Source organism: Dermochelys coriacea, chromosome 5, assembly GCF_009764565.3.
Source record: "Dermochelys coriacea isolate rDerCor1 chromosome 5, rDerCor1.pri.v4, whole genome shotgun sequence".
NCBI lineage: Eukaryota > Metazoa > Chordata > Testudines > Dermochelyidae > Dermochelys > Dermochelys coriacea.
Genome location: NC_050072.1, coordinates 45860481 through 45880013, shown reverse-complemented (window position 1 = coordinate 45880013; position 19533 = coordinate 45860481). Strand labels below are relative to the sequence as shown.

General features: G+C 41.3%; 1 protein-coding gene across 2 annotated transcripts in view; it reads right to left on the bottom strand.

The window, feature by feature from the left end:
- DMGDH (dimethylglycine dehydrogenase) overlaps positions 1 to 19533 on the bottom strand; it is a 70585-nt gene that overhangs the window by 28925 nt on the left and 22127 nt on the right. For both annotated transcript variants that reach the window (XM_038402598.2, XM_038402599.2), the window contains exons 5-10: positions 18299 to 18503; positions 7338 to 7586; positions 6092 to 6290; positions 2871 to 3040; positions 1162 to 1315; positions 51 to 216 (exon numbers count right to left, since the gene is read on the bottom strand). In XM_038402598.2, the coding sequence (XP_038258526.1) occupies positions 51 to 216; positions 1162 to 1315; positions 2871 to 3040; positions 6092 to 6290; positions 7338 to 7586; positions 18299 to 18503 (1143 nt within the window). The remainder of the gene's footprint in view (positions 1 to 50; positions 217 to 1161; positions 1316 to 2870; positions 3041 to 6091; positions 6291 to 7337; positions 7587 to 18298; positions 18504 to 19533) is intronic.

Genomic DNA, 19533 nt, shown 5'->3' with positions numbered 1-19533 from the left:
AACTCTTCCAGCGTGCCCTAAGTTAATAACATTATCACAGTCCTGTTTACCTTTGGAATGACATTTGCAAACAGGTGATCCAACAGTTTAACTGAATCATTCCCTTTGACAATAAACTTGCCAAATGGTGTCAGGTCAATCACACCAACTTTTTCCATAACCTGCTTATATTCACGACCCACAGGTTCAAACCAGTTCGTGCGCCAAAAACTGGGTCTGAAACAGAGTATTTACACACATAAAAAACAGAATACACATCTGGTTATTACAATCTAGCCATTTTGTGATCTATTCAGCAAAATATATTCCCAAAATTCTTCGTTTTGCAAGTCATTCAAAAGCATTAGAACCTAGTCTCTCTTATTTTAGGTAGTTTATCCATTATTTTCCTCAGTGTAACAATGGGTTAAATATTATTTCATTTAACATGAGAGTCAAAAACAAAATTGGCAACAATAAACTATGTAACAGTTTGAATTGTTAAAGTGTAAGAAAAAATTTCTACTTCTTCATTAATTAACCCTGGGTAAATTTACTGCTGAATTTGCTGAGTTCTTTATTATGGGTTAGATTGTTGAAGGCTTCAGCAACCTGGCTGCACAGGGAAGAGTAGGGCTCCCCTTACTCCCCTGCTGAGCCTTGCTCAAATTATGACTACAGCTGAGGAAGGGAAAACAGGGCTTCTTGCCTGATACCTCCCACTGAAAGCAAACAGGCAGGGGGGCGGAGAGCAGAAAAAGGTGGGGAGGATCCTGGGCCCTGCCACCTTTACTCACCGGTTGCACAGAGGGAGTAAGTTAGTTCCATGAAAAAAGGTGAAATAATTTATTCCCTGCAGAACAAGTGGGGAGTAAGGGAGGAAATGTGACTTTATAGTTACAGTTTGTTCTCTAGTCTGCTCCCGGCCAGTGCAGCTGCATGCTGCGGTTAGTAAGGTTACAGTGTAATTCTATGTGTGTGCTTTAGAATTTATGTATCTTTAGAATTAAATAGATTTTAAAATATAGATAACAAAATCAGACCAACCAAAAAAATAACAGAAGAGATGCTTCTGAGACCTTCTTTGGCTAAACTGACTGAAAATCCTAATTCAATCCTAATTCAATCAACTCTTGCCTTCAGGACAATAGACCAATACAAAAGTGGTAATCGTTTATTTACTTGTATCCAATCTCATCTCCAGGCTTGTAGAACCAATGAGGTTGCTCCCATCCTGCATGGAAACCCATTGAGCATTTAGATTTAAGCACTTCATAAAGCCCACTGACTCTCTCTGTAGGTCTCCCAGCAAACCTTTCTTCTTTAGGAAAACCAACTAGAACGGTAAAAAGAAAAGAGGGACACTAGATATCGTACACTAAGAAAGCAAAACATGGTAAAAAAAAGTCAGCAACTGCATACCTAAAATAAATATTTCTAATATAGCTACAAAGCAAATTTCTAGAGCAATGGTTCTCAAACTTTTTTTTTGCGCACCACTTTAAAATTGCTGAGGGTCTCGGCAGACCATTTAATGACCTTTCCAAATGTTGCGAGTACCATTAGCTAACTACTGTAAAGTGCTTTGGATAAAACCACTATATACAAAAAATCTTAATAATAGTTAACATTTTTTGTTCTACAAATAAAAGCACACAACTCATATTTTAATATCAGTAGTCTTACCTTTCTAATGTGATAGATAGGCCCTCTCTCTGCTGCCGCAGCATCCCCCAAACTGGGGCTGGGAAGGAGGGCTATCTCTCCCCTGCAGCCACAACCCTGGAGCTGGGGAAAGTCACCTCTTTCTCTGGCCGCCACAGCCCTGCACATCCCAAATTCCCCCCACCCCCTCTTCTCACCCCATTGCCCCCTTGCACCTACCCTATATTCCACCCAAGGCCACCACCTCACCTTACATGTGCGTCTTCTCCAGGGTCCAGGCACCTAATTAGTGGAGCCATGCCTGCGAGCTCCAGTAATTAGGTGGGTGGCCCTTCATTCTCTTGTGTGTGGCCGTGCAGGTGTGCACCTTAGAGAGAACTATCTGTGGACCACCTGAATGGAGCTCGCGGACCGCAGATGGTCCATGGACCACAGTTTGAGAGAGGTATTTGGTATCTGTAGAGGTATTTGGTATCATGCTACCAAATCAGAAGGGTAATGTTTTCTATTCACTGTCCGTTCACTTTGCACAACTGCAAAGTCTGCATGAAAAAGGGAGTCAGGTGTTGTGATGCTGAATGTCACAGTGCCTAACTTTTTAGGCACCTGAGTTAGGTGCCTAGCCTCCCTGTACAATGAATGGGGGGAGAGAGACATGTCTACACTGCAATTAAAAACCCACAGCTATCCTGTGCCAGCTGACTTAGGCTCACAGGACGTGAGTTAAGGGGCTGTTTCATTGTCATGTAAACGTTCTGGCTTGGGCTGGAGCCTAGGCTATATGACCTGTAAGATGGGAGGGTCCAGTAGATGTGCTCACAGGGCTCCTACTGGATTGGGCCCCAGACATGACTTAGGCAGCCAAATGCCTATCTTCCCCTGGTTTGTGACACATTCTGAGGCCCAGGCAGCAGAGATGCCTAGAGTGAGGCAGCAGTGAGCATGCCCAGAAGTAGACACTTAGGCACCCAGGAAACTTTTATCCAGAAAATTTAGGCGCCTACCGGGTTTGGCTGCAGTTTTGTGCATTGGAGTGGTTCCCATAGGACTTAGGCACTTAATTCCTTTTGTGCATCTAGGCCTAAGTGACTGCACTAGTTGCAAGGCAGTGGGGCATCAGGCTTCATCTTTCTATTAATCCACAACAAAAGAAAGGAGATGTTTTACACAAGTACAAAGTCCTATATTTCAGGGTATGAAAAATGATTTATAAATTATCTTCTTACCAATGTTGTTAAATCCATAAGACTCTCTTGCTTTTGTTGCTGTATACTGGGTGGTGGTCCATTTTCCATAGCGATTGGGATCTAATTCTATTAAGTCAAAAGGAGGCTCCCCACCTAGGATCCAGTCACTGAGATACTTTCCTACACCTCCAGCATGGATAATGCCATATCTTTAAAACAGAAACGAATCCTCCAATATTGAGTCATTTAAAATACTTTTTCAACAAGGCATCAATTATTACAAATTCTCTTTGCACTGTTTGATAATGTTTTGTCTAGGAATTACTCAAAGCCACTGTTATTTCCATTTTCAGCAACCAAGTTAGCTGCCTCTAATAGATGGCACTTTGAGGTTACAGGAAGCAGTTCTATTCTAATAGTTTTATTGTCCTCCCCAGAAACAGAAAAAAACCCTCACCTTGTCCCCATATGCCAGTGTTTTTGCACAGCCAGTGTCAGTTCTCCCCCGAAATCTCTGCTCCTTATCAGAGGTGTCTCCTCTCCATTCCCCTTCCCCCACCCAACTGGTTTCCAGTCTTAGTCTGCTTCCCCAACCAGCTCCAGTCTCCTCTGTCTGCTGGCTCCCAGGCTCAGTCTCCTTGCCCAGTTTGTCCCATTTCTTCCCTGAACTCCCAATTCCAATTTCTCTCTTCCCTCCCAGCCTCCATTCTCAGTCCACATACCCCTAACCTCTCTTCCACAGACTCTTGTCCCAATCCACTCCCCCATCCAGTTCTTGTCATCTTTGAATCAGGCAGCTTTCTCATCACACTGCCTGGATAACAGTTGAAAACACAGGAGAGACAAGCTCCCTGCTCTCACTTCCAGCGCCTGGACTCAACCGTGCCCGCAGCCTCCCAAAACTGCAATTGCAGGGAGAGTCCACCTCAGCCTAAGGCTGCAGCATGCCTATATGGATGGAGTCTTCAGAGATTTCTGTAATGAAGGTCCGACAATTCTCTACTAAGCATCTACGATCAGTGATTTTTCTCAGACTAATAACTTGGACAAGTTTGGATGGATTTTCATAGAGATGACAAAAGGCACATCCCTGACACAAAGGCCACACCTCTGCCATATTTCAAGTCCCTATTCCAAAGCATGGAGGCTCTAGATCTTTTCAAACAAAAGAGCACCAGAAGTTTTCTAACATGGGCCAAACAATATATTTTTCCTGAGCCTTATTCTCAGAAACAGATGAAATGTTTTAACTGAAACTTATTCGGCCTAAGGCAGACACCCATTGCAGAAAATTTCAAGGCTACCAGGTTAAAGTTTGGCAAAGTTATAAACAACTGAAAACTAGGTCTTATAATGGGAAGTGTCTGGCAACCTTAATAATATGTAGCAATACCAGTCCCACCCATAATAATTATTAACCTGTCTACACACTAAAGTGTGCAGCAAGCTGTTGGCGTCACACAAATAATAAATGATTACAAAAAAACCACACACACTCACTAAGACTTCGAACACAACGTTCTGACCGGGAACTCTAAGATAAAGATTACCAATGTACACACAAAATTACAACACACATGGAAACATCTGCTTCTATAGCGTTCTGGTAGGGGACGGCAGAGTGTCAATGACCCCTGAAATACAGATATCCCTGTCTCATCAATATCCCCATTAAACCTTGGGTCCCAACATTCAGAAACTAAACAAATGTATACTTGTTTAAAAAAATTAAAAGTTTATAATAGGAATAAAACCCTCTCTGCTGTCTTCAGTCAGTTCGATATGGACCTTAATCCTATTCCCACTGAAGTCACTTCAATGGGAGGAGAAAAGGGACCATAGGCAGTGCAATTAATGTAACAAAAGCAGTCTTTTCTGGAACTCAGTGCTTTAGATAAGAATATTAAGTGTGTAGTTAAAAGGTGAAATTTTTAAAACCTCTTGAATTCAAACAGCAAGTGTACTTAATCATTCAATTCAAAATGATCAAACTATTTTATTTTGGGAGCCTGGGAAAGCATCTAAATCTCTTATATAGTTTTATATATGAGGGTTTGTAAAGTGAAGAAAAAGTGGATAAGACCTTACTGGATTCTGATCTGATGATTAGGCAATTATCCATTCATTTTGGAGCAATGATCAGCTGAGGTAACAGAATGTGGCAAGGAATTTAGGGTGAATACGTTGTAGACCATGATTAATGAAAAATGTAAGAATATCACAATGAGAAAGAATGAGCAGCACTACCCAGATCTCCTCAAACAGTACCTTCCCCAGTATCAACAACCTACCTCTAACATCCAACAACACTCACCTACAGTATCCATCTTCTAAACCTCTGGCACCCCCAGTACTGTCATCTGGCACACCCCTTCCACAACAACCAATACTCCCAATACCCTTTTAGTACCCTCTGCTTCGTACTTCTTCATCCCTCTCCACAAAACATACAACATTTCGTTTAGCAGCTCAAATGTTAAGCTTCCTTTGTTCTACTCATCCTTGCCACAACTGGAATTGCACAATCCTTTGCAGCTGCAAAATAGCCCATGGAGAAGACAATGGGTATATCTACACCGGAATAAAAGAGCTGCGGCATGGCTGCAGCTGGCTTGGGTCAGCTGATTTGGACTTACGGGGCTTGGGCTGCAGGGCTAAAAATTGCTGTGTAGATGTTTGGGGTCAGGCTGGAGCTGGCTCTGGGACACTCCCCCTTCATGGGGTCCCAGAGCTCAGGCTCCAGCCCAAGCCTGAATCTACATGACAATTTTACAGCCCCACAGCACAAGCTCTAGGAGGCCAAATCAGTTGATCCGGGTCCGCTGTGGGTGTTTAATTGTGTGGCCCAATATGGCCCAAAATTATTTGCACAAATAAACGGAAAGATGTACTCTAACAAACAGTGCTGACAAGATTTTATTTTGGTACACACAAAATTTTAAATACTACTAATTTCCTGCAGGTCCATAAGCAGCAATAACATTGGCCTTGAGGTTAACTGTTCCATGCTGCAGAAGAAAAGGAGCAAGAACAGAAAAAGAGCTAGTGAGAAAGAGCCACAGGATGGGTGGAAGTGGTCACAAATATATGGCCAAATATAAGGAGATGCACATGATGGTTTAGGCCACTTGTAGGCACAGGGTAGTGTGCAGAATATTTTAAAAAAACAAGGTCAGTGATGCTGAAGTTGAATGCAATTGTAATTAGCTTGTCTTTAATACACGATGGACAAAAGTTAATGGTGTGATGAATTTACTCACCCAAAGCCAATTGCTACCCAGTAATTTCTGACACCTTGATGCGGTCCCACCATAGGAAGAATGTCTGGAGAATATGTGATAGGACCAGCAACTGTGTTAATGATGTCTGCTTGTTTCAGGACTGGGACCATTGTCATTGCAGCCTCAATATGATCCATTATTCTGTCTAAATCAGACTCAAAAAGTTCCTTTCCAAAACCTGCACAAATATTTGATACATATTATATATTTGTAATAAAACTGTAAATATTTGTTTTAAATAAATATATTTATCTCTCTCTCTCTCTCTATAAGCAATAGCAGTATGTAATTCATCAGTCTGTATATCCACACCTTTTCTATCTTTACATCACAAAACCCCATTTCCCTGTAAGAAGAGCACAAACTAAGGGCAACTGGATTTAAAAGTCAGCTTTCATTTTATTTCTCTTGATCTAAGGGGAAGCAGTGTGGCCTAGCAGCTCAGGCACTGCACTAGGACTCAGGAGACTTGGGGCTTGTCTTCATGTACATCGCTATAGCAGCACAGCTGCACCGGTGCAGCTGTGCTGCTGTAGCAAAGACACTACTATGCTGACAGGAGAGCTTCTCCTGTTGGCGTAGTTAATCCACCTCTGTCAGAGCTTCTCCTGTTGGCATAGCTCTGTCTGCCCAGATTTTTCATACCCCTGAGCGATGCAGACATACCAATATAGGTCTGTAGTGTAGACTTGGCCCTGGACTCTATTCTTGGCTCTGTCACTGACCTTTTGGATGATCTTGGGCAAGTCATTTACTTATCTGAGTCTCAGTTTCCCCATCTGTGAAATGGGGATAATGATATTACCTGCAATGGTAAAGCATTTTGAGATCTACTGATGGGAAGAACTATGTAAGAGATAGGTATGATTATTATCATAACGACACAAAGTCTCAGCTCTGAAGCAGGAAAGAGATGGACAGGCACAGGAGACTTCTGTAATGCTGGTAAAAGCCATTTGTTTTTATGGATCTATTTCATTCATATATACACCAGTCTGCCTTCGTGTTCAGAGTGTTATTTCTGTTCAGTCTCTCACAGAGGCTGTAGTCATATTTTGAAAGATATGCAAAAAAAGCATATGTTGCAACTAAATTTTCAATAGCTTCTACTTCTCATCACACAAGAAAGTGTTATAAAGGGAAATATGCTACTGTGCTTTATATTATTAAACTATTTTCTGTAGTTTATCAAGCTTTGAAGATATATGTAATTTTTTAAAATTACCTGGTGGGACTCCATTTGTTACCCAGGACTCCTGTAGTTTCATTTTCTCCTGACTTTCATATGGACCAAATAAAAGCCCATCCCTTTCCTGTCTTAGATAATATGATCCTTCTAAGTCACGAAGCACAGGCAATTCCATTTTCAGGGCTTTCACTTCAGGAATAGTTGATGTGACAACATATTGATGGTGAACAGGTATGAGGGGGTGGTGCAGTCCAATCATTCTGCCTATTTCACGAGCCCAGAAGCCTAAGAAACACAATAAACAACTATGCTAAAATGCAAACAATTTCAGTGAATGGATTTTGTCACTCAGGTAACCTTTATTTGGCATATAGCATGCTACGCTGAGCTGATCAGACTCAAAATAAAGGTTACCTCTGTGTCTGCCCTGAAAGCCATTTTGAATTGACAGATTACTACAACTCTATCACATAACTCTCATTTCTTTTTCCTTGTTAATAAACCTTTAGATATTTTATTACAGGGATTGGCTACAGGCATTGTCTATGGTGTAAGGTCTAGGGTACCAACTGATCTGTAGTAAGTGACTGGTCTCTTGGGATTGGAAGCAACCTGAATATTTTGTGGTTTTTGGTGTAGGTGACCATTTATCACTAAATCCAGCTTGCTTGGGTGGCAAGATAGACTGGAGAATCTAAGGGGACTGTCTGTGACTCCATAGTAAGGCTGATATTAGGGATCCAGGAGTTCACATTTGTTACTGGCTTGGTGAAATCTAATTATAGAACATACCACTAGTTTGGGGTGTCTGCCCTGTTTTTGACAGTCCACCCTGAGGTGGGCCCTCACAGTCATGAGCCACTCCAGACAGCGTGACAGTAGACATGAGATAAAAAATAGGTCGAACATGGACAATACATGGACAGAGCATGCTGTGCTGGGATTGGTTCCTGCAAAGAAACCAATCCAATCCAAAAATGTGTGATGTAATGTACAGTAAATTCCATCAGATGTGTAAATGTATGTAAAGAGAGAGGGTTTCTGTGTAACTTTGGAGCTGTGATGTACCCTTCATCCATCCCCTGCATTTGAGTCTGATCAACTCAGCATAACATTGCTGTATGCCAAATAAAGGAACCTGAGCGACAAAATGGGGAGTCGAACTGATTGCTTTGGATCCTAGAAGACTGGATGAAGTGTTCTCCCAGAACTGGACAAGATGTTCTGGATAAACCTAATGGAAAAGGTCTTGGAGGGAATCCCAACAATGTGCACCCCAAAATACTGCAAATATGCCTACAACCCAAGGGATTCATCAAAGGTGGCTATGCCATCTTTATACTCCCTTGATTCTTGGGGTTTCTAGAGCCCTTGGTACAACTTAAAGCAGCCACAAGACTCCTTCGCCTTCTGATGGTTAGGGATCATTTGAGTTCAACATTTTTTATGTTTGTTAAGAATACAGAAGACTATGCAGATCTTCCCAGTGTCCTGGAGAAGCTACATGGTATGTGGATGAGCAGCATATTGACGGATGTAATTCATTGCTGACAAATGCAAGATAATGCACATTGGAAAGAATAATCTGTACTATTCATACAGTGTTCTAAATTAACTGTAACCACTTCAGAAAAAGGCCTGGGCACTTGTGAAGACAGCTCAGTGAAAATCTGATCCATGCACACAGGAAGTCAAAAGAGAAAGTAATGTTAGTATGCACAAGGATGTGATAGAAATTAATAAATAGGCTATTAAACTGCCTTTATGTAAAACAGCGGTACAACCTCACTTGGAATAATTTGTTCAATTCCGCTCACCCTCTCTTTTTTAAAAATGTAAAGGGAGGGGGAAAAGGCATCCAAAGACAAGTAGCAAAAGTGGTTAGAGGCATAGAATACTTTTGTGGAGAAAAGATCGAAAAGACTACCACTGTTTAGAGAAGTCATAAATAAGAGAGGAAACAAAAAAAGATATTCAGAATAAGGAATGGTAAAGAGATAAATCAGTTGTGCCTACTTATATCCTCTTTATAATACTAGAACAAGGCAACAAATTTAAAATTAATGAATGGAAATATTTTCTTTACAGAATACATAATAGATCTATGCAACTCATTGCCACAAGATATAATTGAGCCCCGACCTTAATAGGAACCAGAAGAGGGTTAGACATTTATATGGATAATGAAAACATACACAGTTATATCAGATATAACTGTCCCGATTTTTCACACTTGCTGTCTGGTCACCCTATACTACTGTGATAATCTTTGTACAAATATGCCTTATGATGTATCATTTAAAAACTAATAATGTGCTGGTCAATAATACCATGGTAATATGTATGTAGCAGTATTACATATAAAGTTATGAAATCCCCCTGTATGATGTTATCATATATACAAAACCACACAACCCAACCTTGGAAAAGATAAACATATCTATCCAAAATAAAGGAATGTGTTTTTACCTCAATTTAAATATAAGTAGTAAACAGGATACTCAAGACAGCAGGGGGAGGAGACAACAGGAGACCAAGCAAATTTGCATTTTAGCAAACACAGGTGGTAAGAAAGCGCATGGAGCCTCATTCACCACCAGACTCCATGTCACTTTCTTTACTGATTGAATAAACTTTGCTTTGAGGGATAATCTTCAGAAGAATCTATTTCAAAGGTACCCTGGACTATAAATCGAAGGGGCAGAAAACTCCATGCTTTCTCTCTCTTTCACCAAAGAAGACAAAGGCACCAGCATCTTTGGGACTCTGGGAGTGATCCTGACGAAGGAAAAAGTCAGTCGTCAACTTCCTGGAAGACTGTAGGTCAGAAAGACTGTCTTAAACAAAGCCTTGAACCAACACTTGCTAAATTAAGTTTTAGATTTTAGATGCATTTTCACTTTTATTTTATTTGCTTGTAACCATTTCTAACTTTATCTCCTATACTTGAATTCACTTAAAATCCTATCTTCTTTTGTTAATAAACTTGTTTTATTTTTTAATGTAAACCAACCCAGTGCTGCGTTTAAACTGAACGGTTTGGTAACTCCATGAAAAGTAGCAAATTGTTGAATACTGACTCTGTACAGGAGCAACAAACTTTAATATCTGAACTGTCCAGGAGAGGACTGGTAAGTGCAGAACACGTTTTGGGAAAATTCAGGCCTGAGAGTGTTTTAGGGCACCCTGCACACAGTAACCAAGGCTGGTGGAAGCCAGAGTGTGGCTGGTGTGTTGCTGGAAGGTTCCTGGGGATCAGAGCTGCTGGACCAGGGCTGCTGCTATACAAAGACACTCAGGGTGTGATCTGCCTGCTGTTCGGCTGTTTGTGAGCAGCCTAGCTTGGGAGCTACAACAGCATAGCATTGTGAAACCCCAAGGTTATGGGGAAGGTGGTGACATAGCCTCTCATTGGTCTGGCTTCACCCTGGAATAAGACATACTGAACAAATAAATTTTTATTATTTTACTTGCTCACAAAAAAACAGAACAAGAAGGGCGAATGGATGGCACAACATGTATATGCTCCTCTGCAAACAACCAAAACTGGTAGATTTAATTTTAGGTTTACTAGTGTTAACTGTGTTCCTTTCAAAATGTGCACTATAAGATGCCGTAAACAGCCTCTTAAAATTGAAGATATTTCCTGAAATATATTACTATAGTGCAGCTGTCTGTATATGAACTCATGTTAGATTTTTGACTATAACTGATATGGAGTTAATCATAAGCAGAACCTCCAGTGTTATTCAACACCACTTTTTAAACCCACTTATATAAGTATTGTACTTAACTATTTTTTATGTTGACTACAGGATTCAGTACTGCAGTACTGAATTGTTGCTTACTTAATTAGCCCAGGGCAACAGCTGGGATCCATCACTGGTTCTGTGCCTAAAAATTCTGAACCATGTGCAAAAAAAAAAGTCTTAAAGAAAGAGTGTGCTCTCAGAAAAAAAAATTCTAACTGGAAGCAGATGTCAAACTCCCCCTCTCATGGGAGAGATAGCTAAAGCAAAAGCATAATTTATACCTTTAGAATTTTTCTACATCAAAGTGATTAAAAACATCTCAAAGCGAAATATTTAGCGTTAGTATTATTTGGCAAATTTACCTAGCAGGTAGTCTGGTAAGATATTGTAAAAGAAAAAATACCTCAATTAAAAAAATAAATGTTCCATTTCTAAGTACATTCCAAAACTGTTGTAAAATGGAACAACTGCTGTGAGGTCAAATATCTATATATGCAGTATGCATATCTAAAATAAAATCACTATTTCTTCAGGTTTTATTAATAACTCTATTATAAATACACTGCTAGCCTCCTCAGCAAGTTCAACGCCAGTTAGTTTATGTCAGGGATTATTCATTAGGGGCCTGCTTATTTAAAAATAGAAAACTCACAAGTGGAACAGCTACAAGTTGGTTTAAACTTGTTCATTCCAGTTCCACAGCAAATGTCGACTGTGCCCAAAAAAAGAATAGATAGCTCTCTGATTAACCCTGCTGTGCTTAGAGTTAGCAACATGAGTCTAGCCATGGCTGGCATCAAAATTAACAGTAATGATTTGAAGGGCTGGGGTTGAAATGAAGAATGAATGGTGGCTGAAAGAAAGTTAATATAGCATATACTGGTCATAGTAGTAGTTGCATACCCTGACGCAGAATGTTAAGCAATATCAACTTTAAATGTTCAGCGTTTGGCTGCACATTAGAATTAGGCTTAGCCAAGCATATCTTTGGATTAATAAGTTATCAAAGCAAATGAAAAAGCCAAAGAGATTTCACAAGGCTGCAGATTGGCTTTACAAATAATGATAACCTCTGGAAAGCAGTTGTGAAGAAAGCTGTATACAATGACAACTGACAACACAACCAAAAGGATGCCAATCACACTATAAAATATAAGGAAAGTTATTAAATGTGCAAACTTCATCAATATGCTCTAATGCTAAGTTTTCAGAAAATGGGTGCCTGCAGTTTGACATGTAAATAAGTGGCCTGATTGCCAAAATGCTGAGCACCCAGCAGCTCCCACTGCCTTCAAAACTTCTGAGAATGATGACAAGGCAAGTCTGGAACTTGACAGCCAGGGGAAAAGATTCTGGAGCATATCAGAGATTCAAAGGTGCCAGGAAGAGCTGGTCAGAAGTTTTCCGATAAAACAGAGTTCTACTGGAAAATACCGTTTTGTAGAACACCCAACAGGTTTCAGGAAACAGCTCGGGTCCAGCAAACTTTTGGCAAATCAGAGGCAGGATTCCAGCAGAAAGGTTTCCTGCCACTTGCCTGGGCAATAATGACAATTTCCCAAGAATGACAGTCTCACTCAGCAGCTGTTGGGGTCAGGGGAATATATCTAGTTTCGGAAATACAATGCTATGTCAGTGTTTCTGAAATGAATTTTTTGGGGAAGTTCCAGGTAGCAGGAAATTTTGATAAATTTGGTTTTAGCCCAATTCAGACCATATTCAAATTTTGAAATAGCAGTATTTCTCATAAACTGGAAATCCCATGTTTCATCCAGTTCTAGTGCCAGGCTGCATGTGTTTGGTTAAGAAAGAGTAAAAGCATTTTGAAGCACAACTGGATGATCTGGAAAAGCACAGAATGGGAGGGAAGAAAACATGGTATCCTCTAAGGAAGACAGTGAGAGATAAAGGGAGGAAGAACAGGATGACAGGGAGGGACAGAACTTGTCAGAGGTCTGAAAAACCCTTCATTCCCAGTGTTCTTGATACTTGACATAAGATAAAACATGCACAAGGTTATAAAGTTATGTGTGTTTACTTACTCATAGACGACTTTAAGGTCAGAAGGGACCATTGTGATCATCTAGTCTGACCTCCTGCACATTGCATGCCACAGAACCTCACCCATCCACTCCTGAAATAGACCCCTAACCTCTGGCTGAGTTACTGAAGTCCTCAAATCATGGTTTAAAAACTTCAAGTTACAGAGAATTCACCATTTATACTAGTTTAAACCTGCAAGTGATCCATGCCCCATGCTGCACAGCAAGGAAAAATACCCTCAGGGTCTCTGCCAATCTGACTTGGGTGAAAATTCCTTCCCGACCCCAACTATGGTGATCAGTTAGACCACTGGTCCTCAACCAGGGGTATGTGTACCCCTGGGGTTACACAGAGGTCTTCCAGGGAATACATCAACTTATCTAGATATTTGCCTAGTTTTACAACAGGCTACATAAAAAGCATTAGAGAAGCTAGTGAAAACTAAAATTTCATACAGACAAAATGAGAAAGTAAGCAATTTTTCAGTAATAGTGTGCTGTGACACTTCTGTATTTTTATGTCTGATTTTGTAAGCAAGTAGTTTTTACGTGAGGTGAAACTTGGGGGTACGCAAAACAAATCCAACTCCTGAAAGGGGTACAGTAGTCTGGAAAAGCTGAGACCACTGAGTTAGACCCACCAGGCAGATACCTGGGAAAAAATTCTCTGACACTCAGAGCTCTCCCGACTTAGTGTTTCCATCTCCGGCCATTGGGGATTTTTGCTACTGGCAGTTGCTGATGGGCCACATGCCGTTGTGGGCAGTCCCATCATTCCATACACAATTACACTGAAAACTATGTTAAAAGAACATTATTATGGTTGCAAAGTCAAGCGCTCAAAAGATAGAAAATACCAGTATCAAGGTTGTTAAATATGATACAGTCTCTAATTAAATGATCAGAAACTTGTTTTTTTACCGGTCCCATCTTATTCAGCACACAGTGTGCATAGACTAAGTTCTCCAGGAAGTGTAGAGATATCACAATTCTTGTACGCTCTACATGGAGTCTTTGGTTTCCCATGTCACACCTCCTGCTGGGGCAGAGACAAAGCCTCCTAGGACAGGACAGTCATAGGCTGCAGCTATGCAGATCAGTAGGAAATTTGTTACCTCCTTGCTGTGCATAGTCCTGTTCATAATATAGGGTTTGCCTTGGCACTGGTGTGCTCATCAATGAGATACTACACACAAGATGGATGGTGCTCTATTAATGAGCAGCTTCCAATATTTTTTCTCATTGTTCAAAGTGTGGCCATTGGCTTTCTTTACTACGTGAATTCAAACTCTGCTCTAAATACAGAATTAATTACTCTCATCAGTTTTTCTGTTGTGATCATCATTATAGTATCTGAGAGCATCACACACATTAATTAATCTATCTTCCCAACACCCCTGTGAAGAGGAGGTGTGGTATTATCCCCATTTTATAGATGGAGAACTGATGCACAGTCTGACTAAGGCAAAAAAATTAACACTTTTGGGTCCAATCTGAGCTATCTAGGACCTGATTTTGCAGAATACCTGGCACTGTATAGAACTTCATATATTCAAGCACAGCTCCCATTTACTTCAGTGCAGATGTGGGAGCTCAGCACTTCTGCAAATCAAGCCCCAGGATCTCATGCTGGGCTACCACAAAATAAGAAACATACAAATAGTGACCAGCTCTAAGAAGTTTGGCTTAAGTGACTTGCCCAGCATCACACAGGAATTCTATGGCAGAGGCAGGGATAGAATCCAGTTCCCAAGGACAGCACTAAGTATTCTTATTTATGCAACTATCCTTTCTTTTCCTGCAATCCCCTGCTTCATTCATTTCAGTTTCCAACTTCTGCAAATGAGGCTGGAGTCCTACCAAAAACAGTCCCATTTACTATACAACTCTGATTCACCCCCAGAGCAGGTCCACGGTCCTCTGCAGTATAGCAGGCAGTAATGGAATTAAAGATTATTACAGTGTATGTGCACAAGGGGGCCTAACAGCAGTTGGAAGAACCACCTTAATTCTGGCATATCCAAACTTTTGAGTGCTTGACTTTGCAACCTTAATAATGTTCTTTTAATGCAGTTTTCTTCTATATACTTGCATAGGATTTTTAAAAAATAGAAAAAACAGAAATTCCATCGTGTGGCATCATATGACATCCACCTCAGCCATCAGCAGGGTTGGAACCTTTTAGATCCACCACACAAACATCTGCTGCTTAAGCTAAGGGAGTAATTGATAGCAATATCATTTGTCATCCTCTGTGTGGACAAGCACTAGAGGGGGACGAAACATAAACTTTACCACTGGTCTTCACAGATATTTGCTGACAGCAGAGGAATTTGCTGACAGCGGACTCAGGAATCTTGAACTCCATTCCAAGCTCTGTAGCGGACACAGACACTGCTGCCTGTTTTCACCAAGCTTAACCCCTCCTGCCCCATCCCCTATAACTTGTTCCTTGTCTCTTTCCCATCCTTGGCTCCTTCTCCCAGTTCTCCTTGCTCATTCAATCCTAATCTTCACTCCTCAGGCTTCTCATCTCAGTCACCGTCTCCTTGCACAGCCAGTTCTACTTTTCCCCTCTGGGCTCATTGTCTGAGTCTCAATCTCCCTGCCATTCCCTGTCTCTCTCCACACCCTGTCCCTCTTCCTCCCTCCTGCCCCAACACGTTGTTCATAGTCTCCTTACCTAGTCAATGCCAACTCCCCCGTTCCTGGCTCCTCATCCTATCTGCCTCTCCCTCCCCCCACCTCCACTGACTTCCAGTCTTCCATCCCAAGCTTTTCATACAATCTCAGTCTCACACTCCACCTCCTCCTTGTCCCAGTGCCTTTGCCAAGCCAGTCCCAGTTCTTCATCCACACTCCATCTCCATGTCAGATCTGTCTCTCCTTCCCCCATCCCGTTTGCCCCCCACTGGTTGCTAGTCCGTTTTCCTGTCCAGACAGTCCCAGTCTTCTCCCCCTCCCGCCTGCCCCACGCCACTTGCTCCTGCAATATCGGTGCACCCCACAGCCAACTCACTGGCTCACACACTCAGTCAGCTGACTATATAGCACCCAGGCCCAGTCTCTTTGCCCAAAAACCCCAACCTCCCCTTCCCACCCTCTGACTCCCAGTTCCAGCCTCCCTTCTTTCTCACCTTCAGCTTCCAGTCTCCATCTCCTTGCCCAACCAGTACCAGTCTCTCCTGTACAGCTCCTGCTCAGTTTCTCCCTCACTGCAGTCCCAATCTCATCAGAGTCCTTATTCCCATTTACTCCTCTCCCTCCCTCTTGGTTCAACTTTTGTCCCCTTCTGTATGCGAATCAGAGAGCTTCCTCCTTCATGTGGCCTGGGGGGTTGTGGGGACTCACTCCCTTCTCCCAGTGCTGATGCCTGGCCTAGGGTGACCTCACAGGGCTGGCCCAAGCCCTGCCCCCTCACCCCACCCGCACTGGTCTGGCATAAGCCCTCCCACCCTGCACACTGCTGGACTGAGCCACTTTCTTGAGGCCCAACCCCCAATGAGACTAGGATTGCTGGTTGCTGAAACCGTACCTGCCCTGTGCTGGAGCCTTGCCTCCCCTCCCTGCAAGGGGCTGGCACCCCTGCTCACCCCCTCCAAACCACACCCCACTTTTTTGGCAAAAGTGAGTATTTGTCTGTTTGCTCTTGTCAATTGATCATGTGGGCAAGAGCAATCAGAACAAATGCCCACTTCTGCCAAAAAAGTTGGGACGGTCGGGACAGAGCTTAAAAAGGGGACTGTCCCGGCCAAAACAGACATGGTCACTCTAGCCTGGCCCCTCCCTGGCCTGGAGCAGCTGGAAGCAGTCCTTCTGAGTCCCCATAGCCTTAGGTTGATGCATATGCAGTCTGGTCAACACTAGGATCTGTGAGAGAGGTTCAGGCACACTCTGAGGATGAAATCTTTGGAGATTGTACCTGTTAAACTCTGCTACATCTCTACTGAACATTTTTCAAAGGCTTATAACTTGGCCAAATTTGGGTGGATTTTCACAGGCAAAAGGCACATCCCTGACACAGAGGCCATTCCCTGCCAAATTTAAAGTTTCTTCTCCAAAGCATGGGGGCACTAGAACGGTTCAAAGAAAAGGTCTCAAGAATTTAACATGGTCAAAACAATTTTTTTTCCTAGCCTCGTTCTTTGAAATAGCTGATCAGTTTTGGCAGAAATTTTAAAAAGAAAATCAACCTGAAACAGCGACCAGCCCAAAGAAAATTTCAGCCCGAAGATTAACGTTTGGCAAAGTTAAAAGCAACCGAACATAGGGTCTTATAATGGGAAGTATAGGGCAATCATACTAAAAAATGCGGTGTTACTACCACATATAATAAGGAGAGTTTTTACATATTGCTTAATATCGAATAAGTAATACTTAATACAGTGAAGGTTAGAAGTTTCTATACAGAGGAAAATAAATACAAATCATTTTAACTTAATATTTCTGGAGCATAAAAATATACTCTTAAAACGGGGACGTTTAACCTACCAGTCAAATAAACAGTAAAAATCCTCCCCTTCCGGGATATGGGAGTGCAATTTCACATCTGAGGGCAACACAGAGTAAAATAAAACTGAAAGGATCAGTATTATCTTATTTGTTGCACCCCAATAGGTATCTGAGGAAAGATATAATGGAAAGCAGCCAGTCCTTCACTCCCTGCGACATCCCCATCTGATCTTTCCAGCTTGTTTCCCAAAGAGCACCCACGTGGGGTTCCATAATTTTAAGGAGAGGGGACAATACTGCAGAGGTAGCATTTTATCCTTTCCACCCACCCCAACCCAGACTACCAGATTGTCTTGTAAAAGCTAATGGGATAGTCTGACCCCTAGTAATTTGTTGGAGACACACAGGAGAAAGAGAGAGAGAGAAGAAATGTTATTAATGTTTTTGTTCCATACAAATAATAAATAATAATAATGTCTAGTCAGGGATAATTGAAAGGTATTTCTTCCACTAAGCACTCAGTTACCACAATGCTATTGAGAAGCAAGAGCCCATTAAAAAAAATCAGGACAGCCTGATACCAAATCATGGGTTTTATGGGTTCACCAGGAACTAGAGAGTTACTAGAAAACATATTGCACACATTACTACAAGACAAATAATAGAGTACTACTGCTAGTCTGAGTTTCTTGATCTTATACCAGTTATTTCTTAAACTTTAAAAGGTATCAAACTATTTTTTAATTCTTACCTGCTGTATTCACAATTCTGTTTGTTCTAATTATTCCATTTGGAGTTTCAACTTCCCAGGTCCCGTCTGATCTAGGGCTCAGATTTGTCACTTGGACTGGGTAATTTAACAGGGCACCATATTTCCTGGCTCCTGCAGCCAAGGCCATAGTGAGAGAATAGGGATCAATATGACCATCTCCAGGGTTATACAGGCCAGCCAAAACCTAAGTGGATCACACAAGATTAATTCAAATTAGATTTGCTGCTTTCCATGCATCTCTTATTAAACTGAATTTCTTGAGTCAACTGAAAACAAATTTTAAAAGCATATTATATTATCAAGACTTCAACAGGCTAACTTAATTGTCCTATGGAAGTGTGATTCTCCAGCATCAGAATCTATTTGTGATCATAGAGATAGAGGCCATGGCTGAAGATTTCAGAAAGAAACCCAAATGAACAGAATGTGTCAAATGTCTTCCAAAAATCTCATAAAGGGTTTCCGACAATTCAACATAAGTAGTAACATTGAGAAGGTTTAGATCATTTGCATAGTTTAACATGAGTATGATCATTTCTCATCCCATGAAAATCTATGATAACTGTTAAAACATTTACCACATTTTAAAAATTAAAATAATGGCCCTGATAACCACCTCTCATGGGAAAACTAGCGAAGAGGGAGTTAATGGGAGGAAATCTTTGCAAATTTCACCTCATAGAGTTCCCTTGAATTGTTTCACTAGAAAAATGATTTTGCTTCTACAGAATGGGCTGCAGTTCTTGCTCACAAGTCCAATGAATCCCTAGGATCTGTGCAAATCCCAAGGTAAGGATTTGAAGGCTGCCATCCATACAGAAGCCCTGTGCCTCCACTCTGGCTCTTGGTCTCCAGTATCAATCTCATATCCTACTCCATGACAGCACTGCTTCATTATGAGTAGGCTTGGGAGGATTAGATTTTTTATCAATAAATGTCAGTAAACACGGATTTCACCATACACATACAAACCAATTAAAAAATATTTCCATTTATGATAACAGAAATGTACAAATGGCAAAGAAAGAAAAGTGCTGCTTGAGAACTTATTAGAATTTGATTTAAGGATATTTACTTTGTATATTTTGACATGTGATATTGACAATTTGTGTTTTAAAACACTTTAAAACTGTCACTTTTTAAATCTCAGTGTCTGTTGTCAGCTACCCGTAACTGTCAGATGCTCCCAACTGTCTGATGCGTCCCAATTCCCT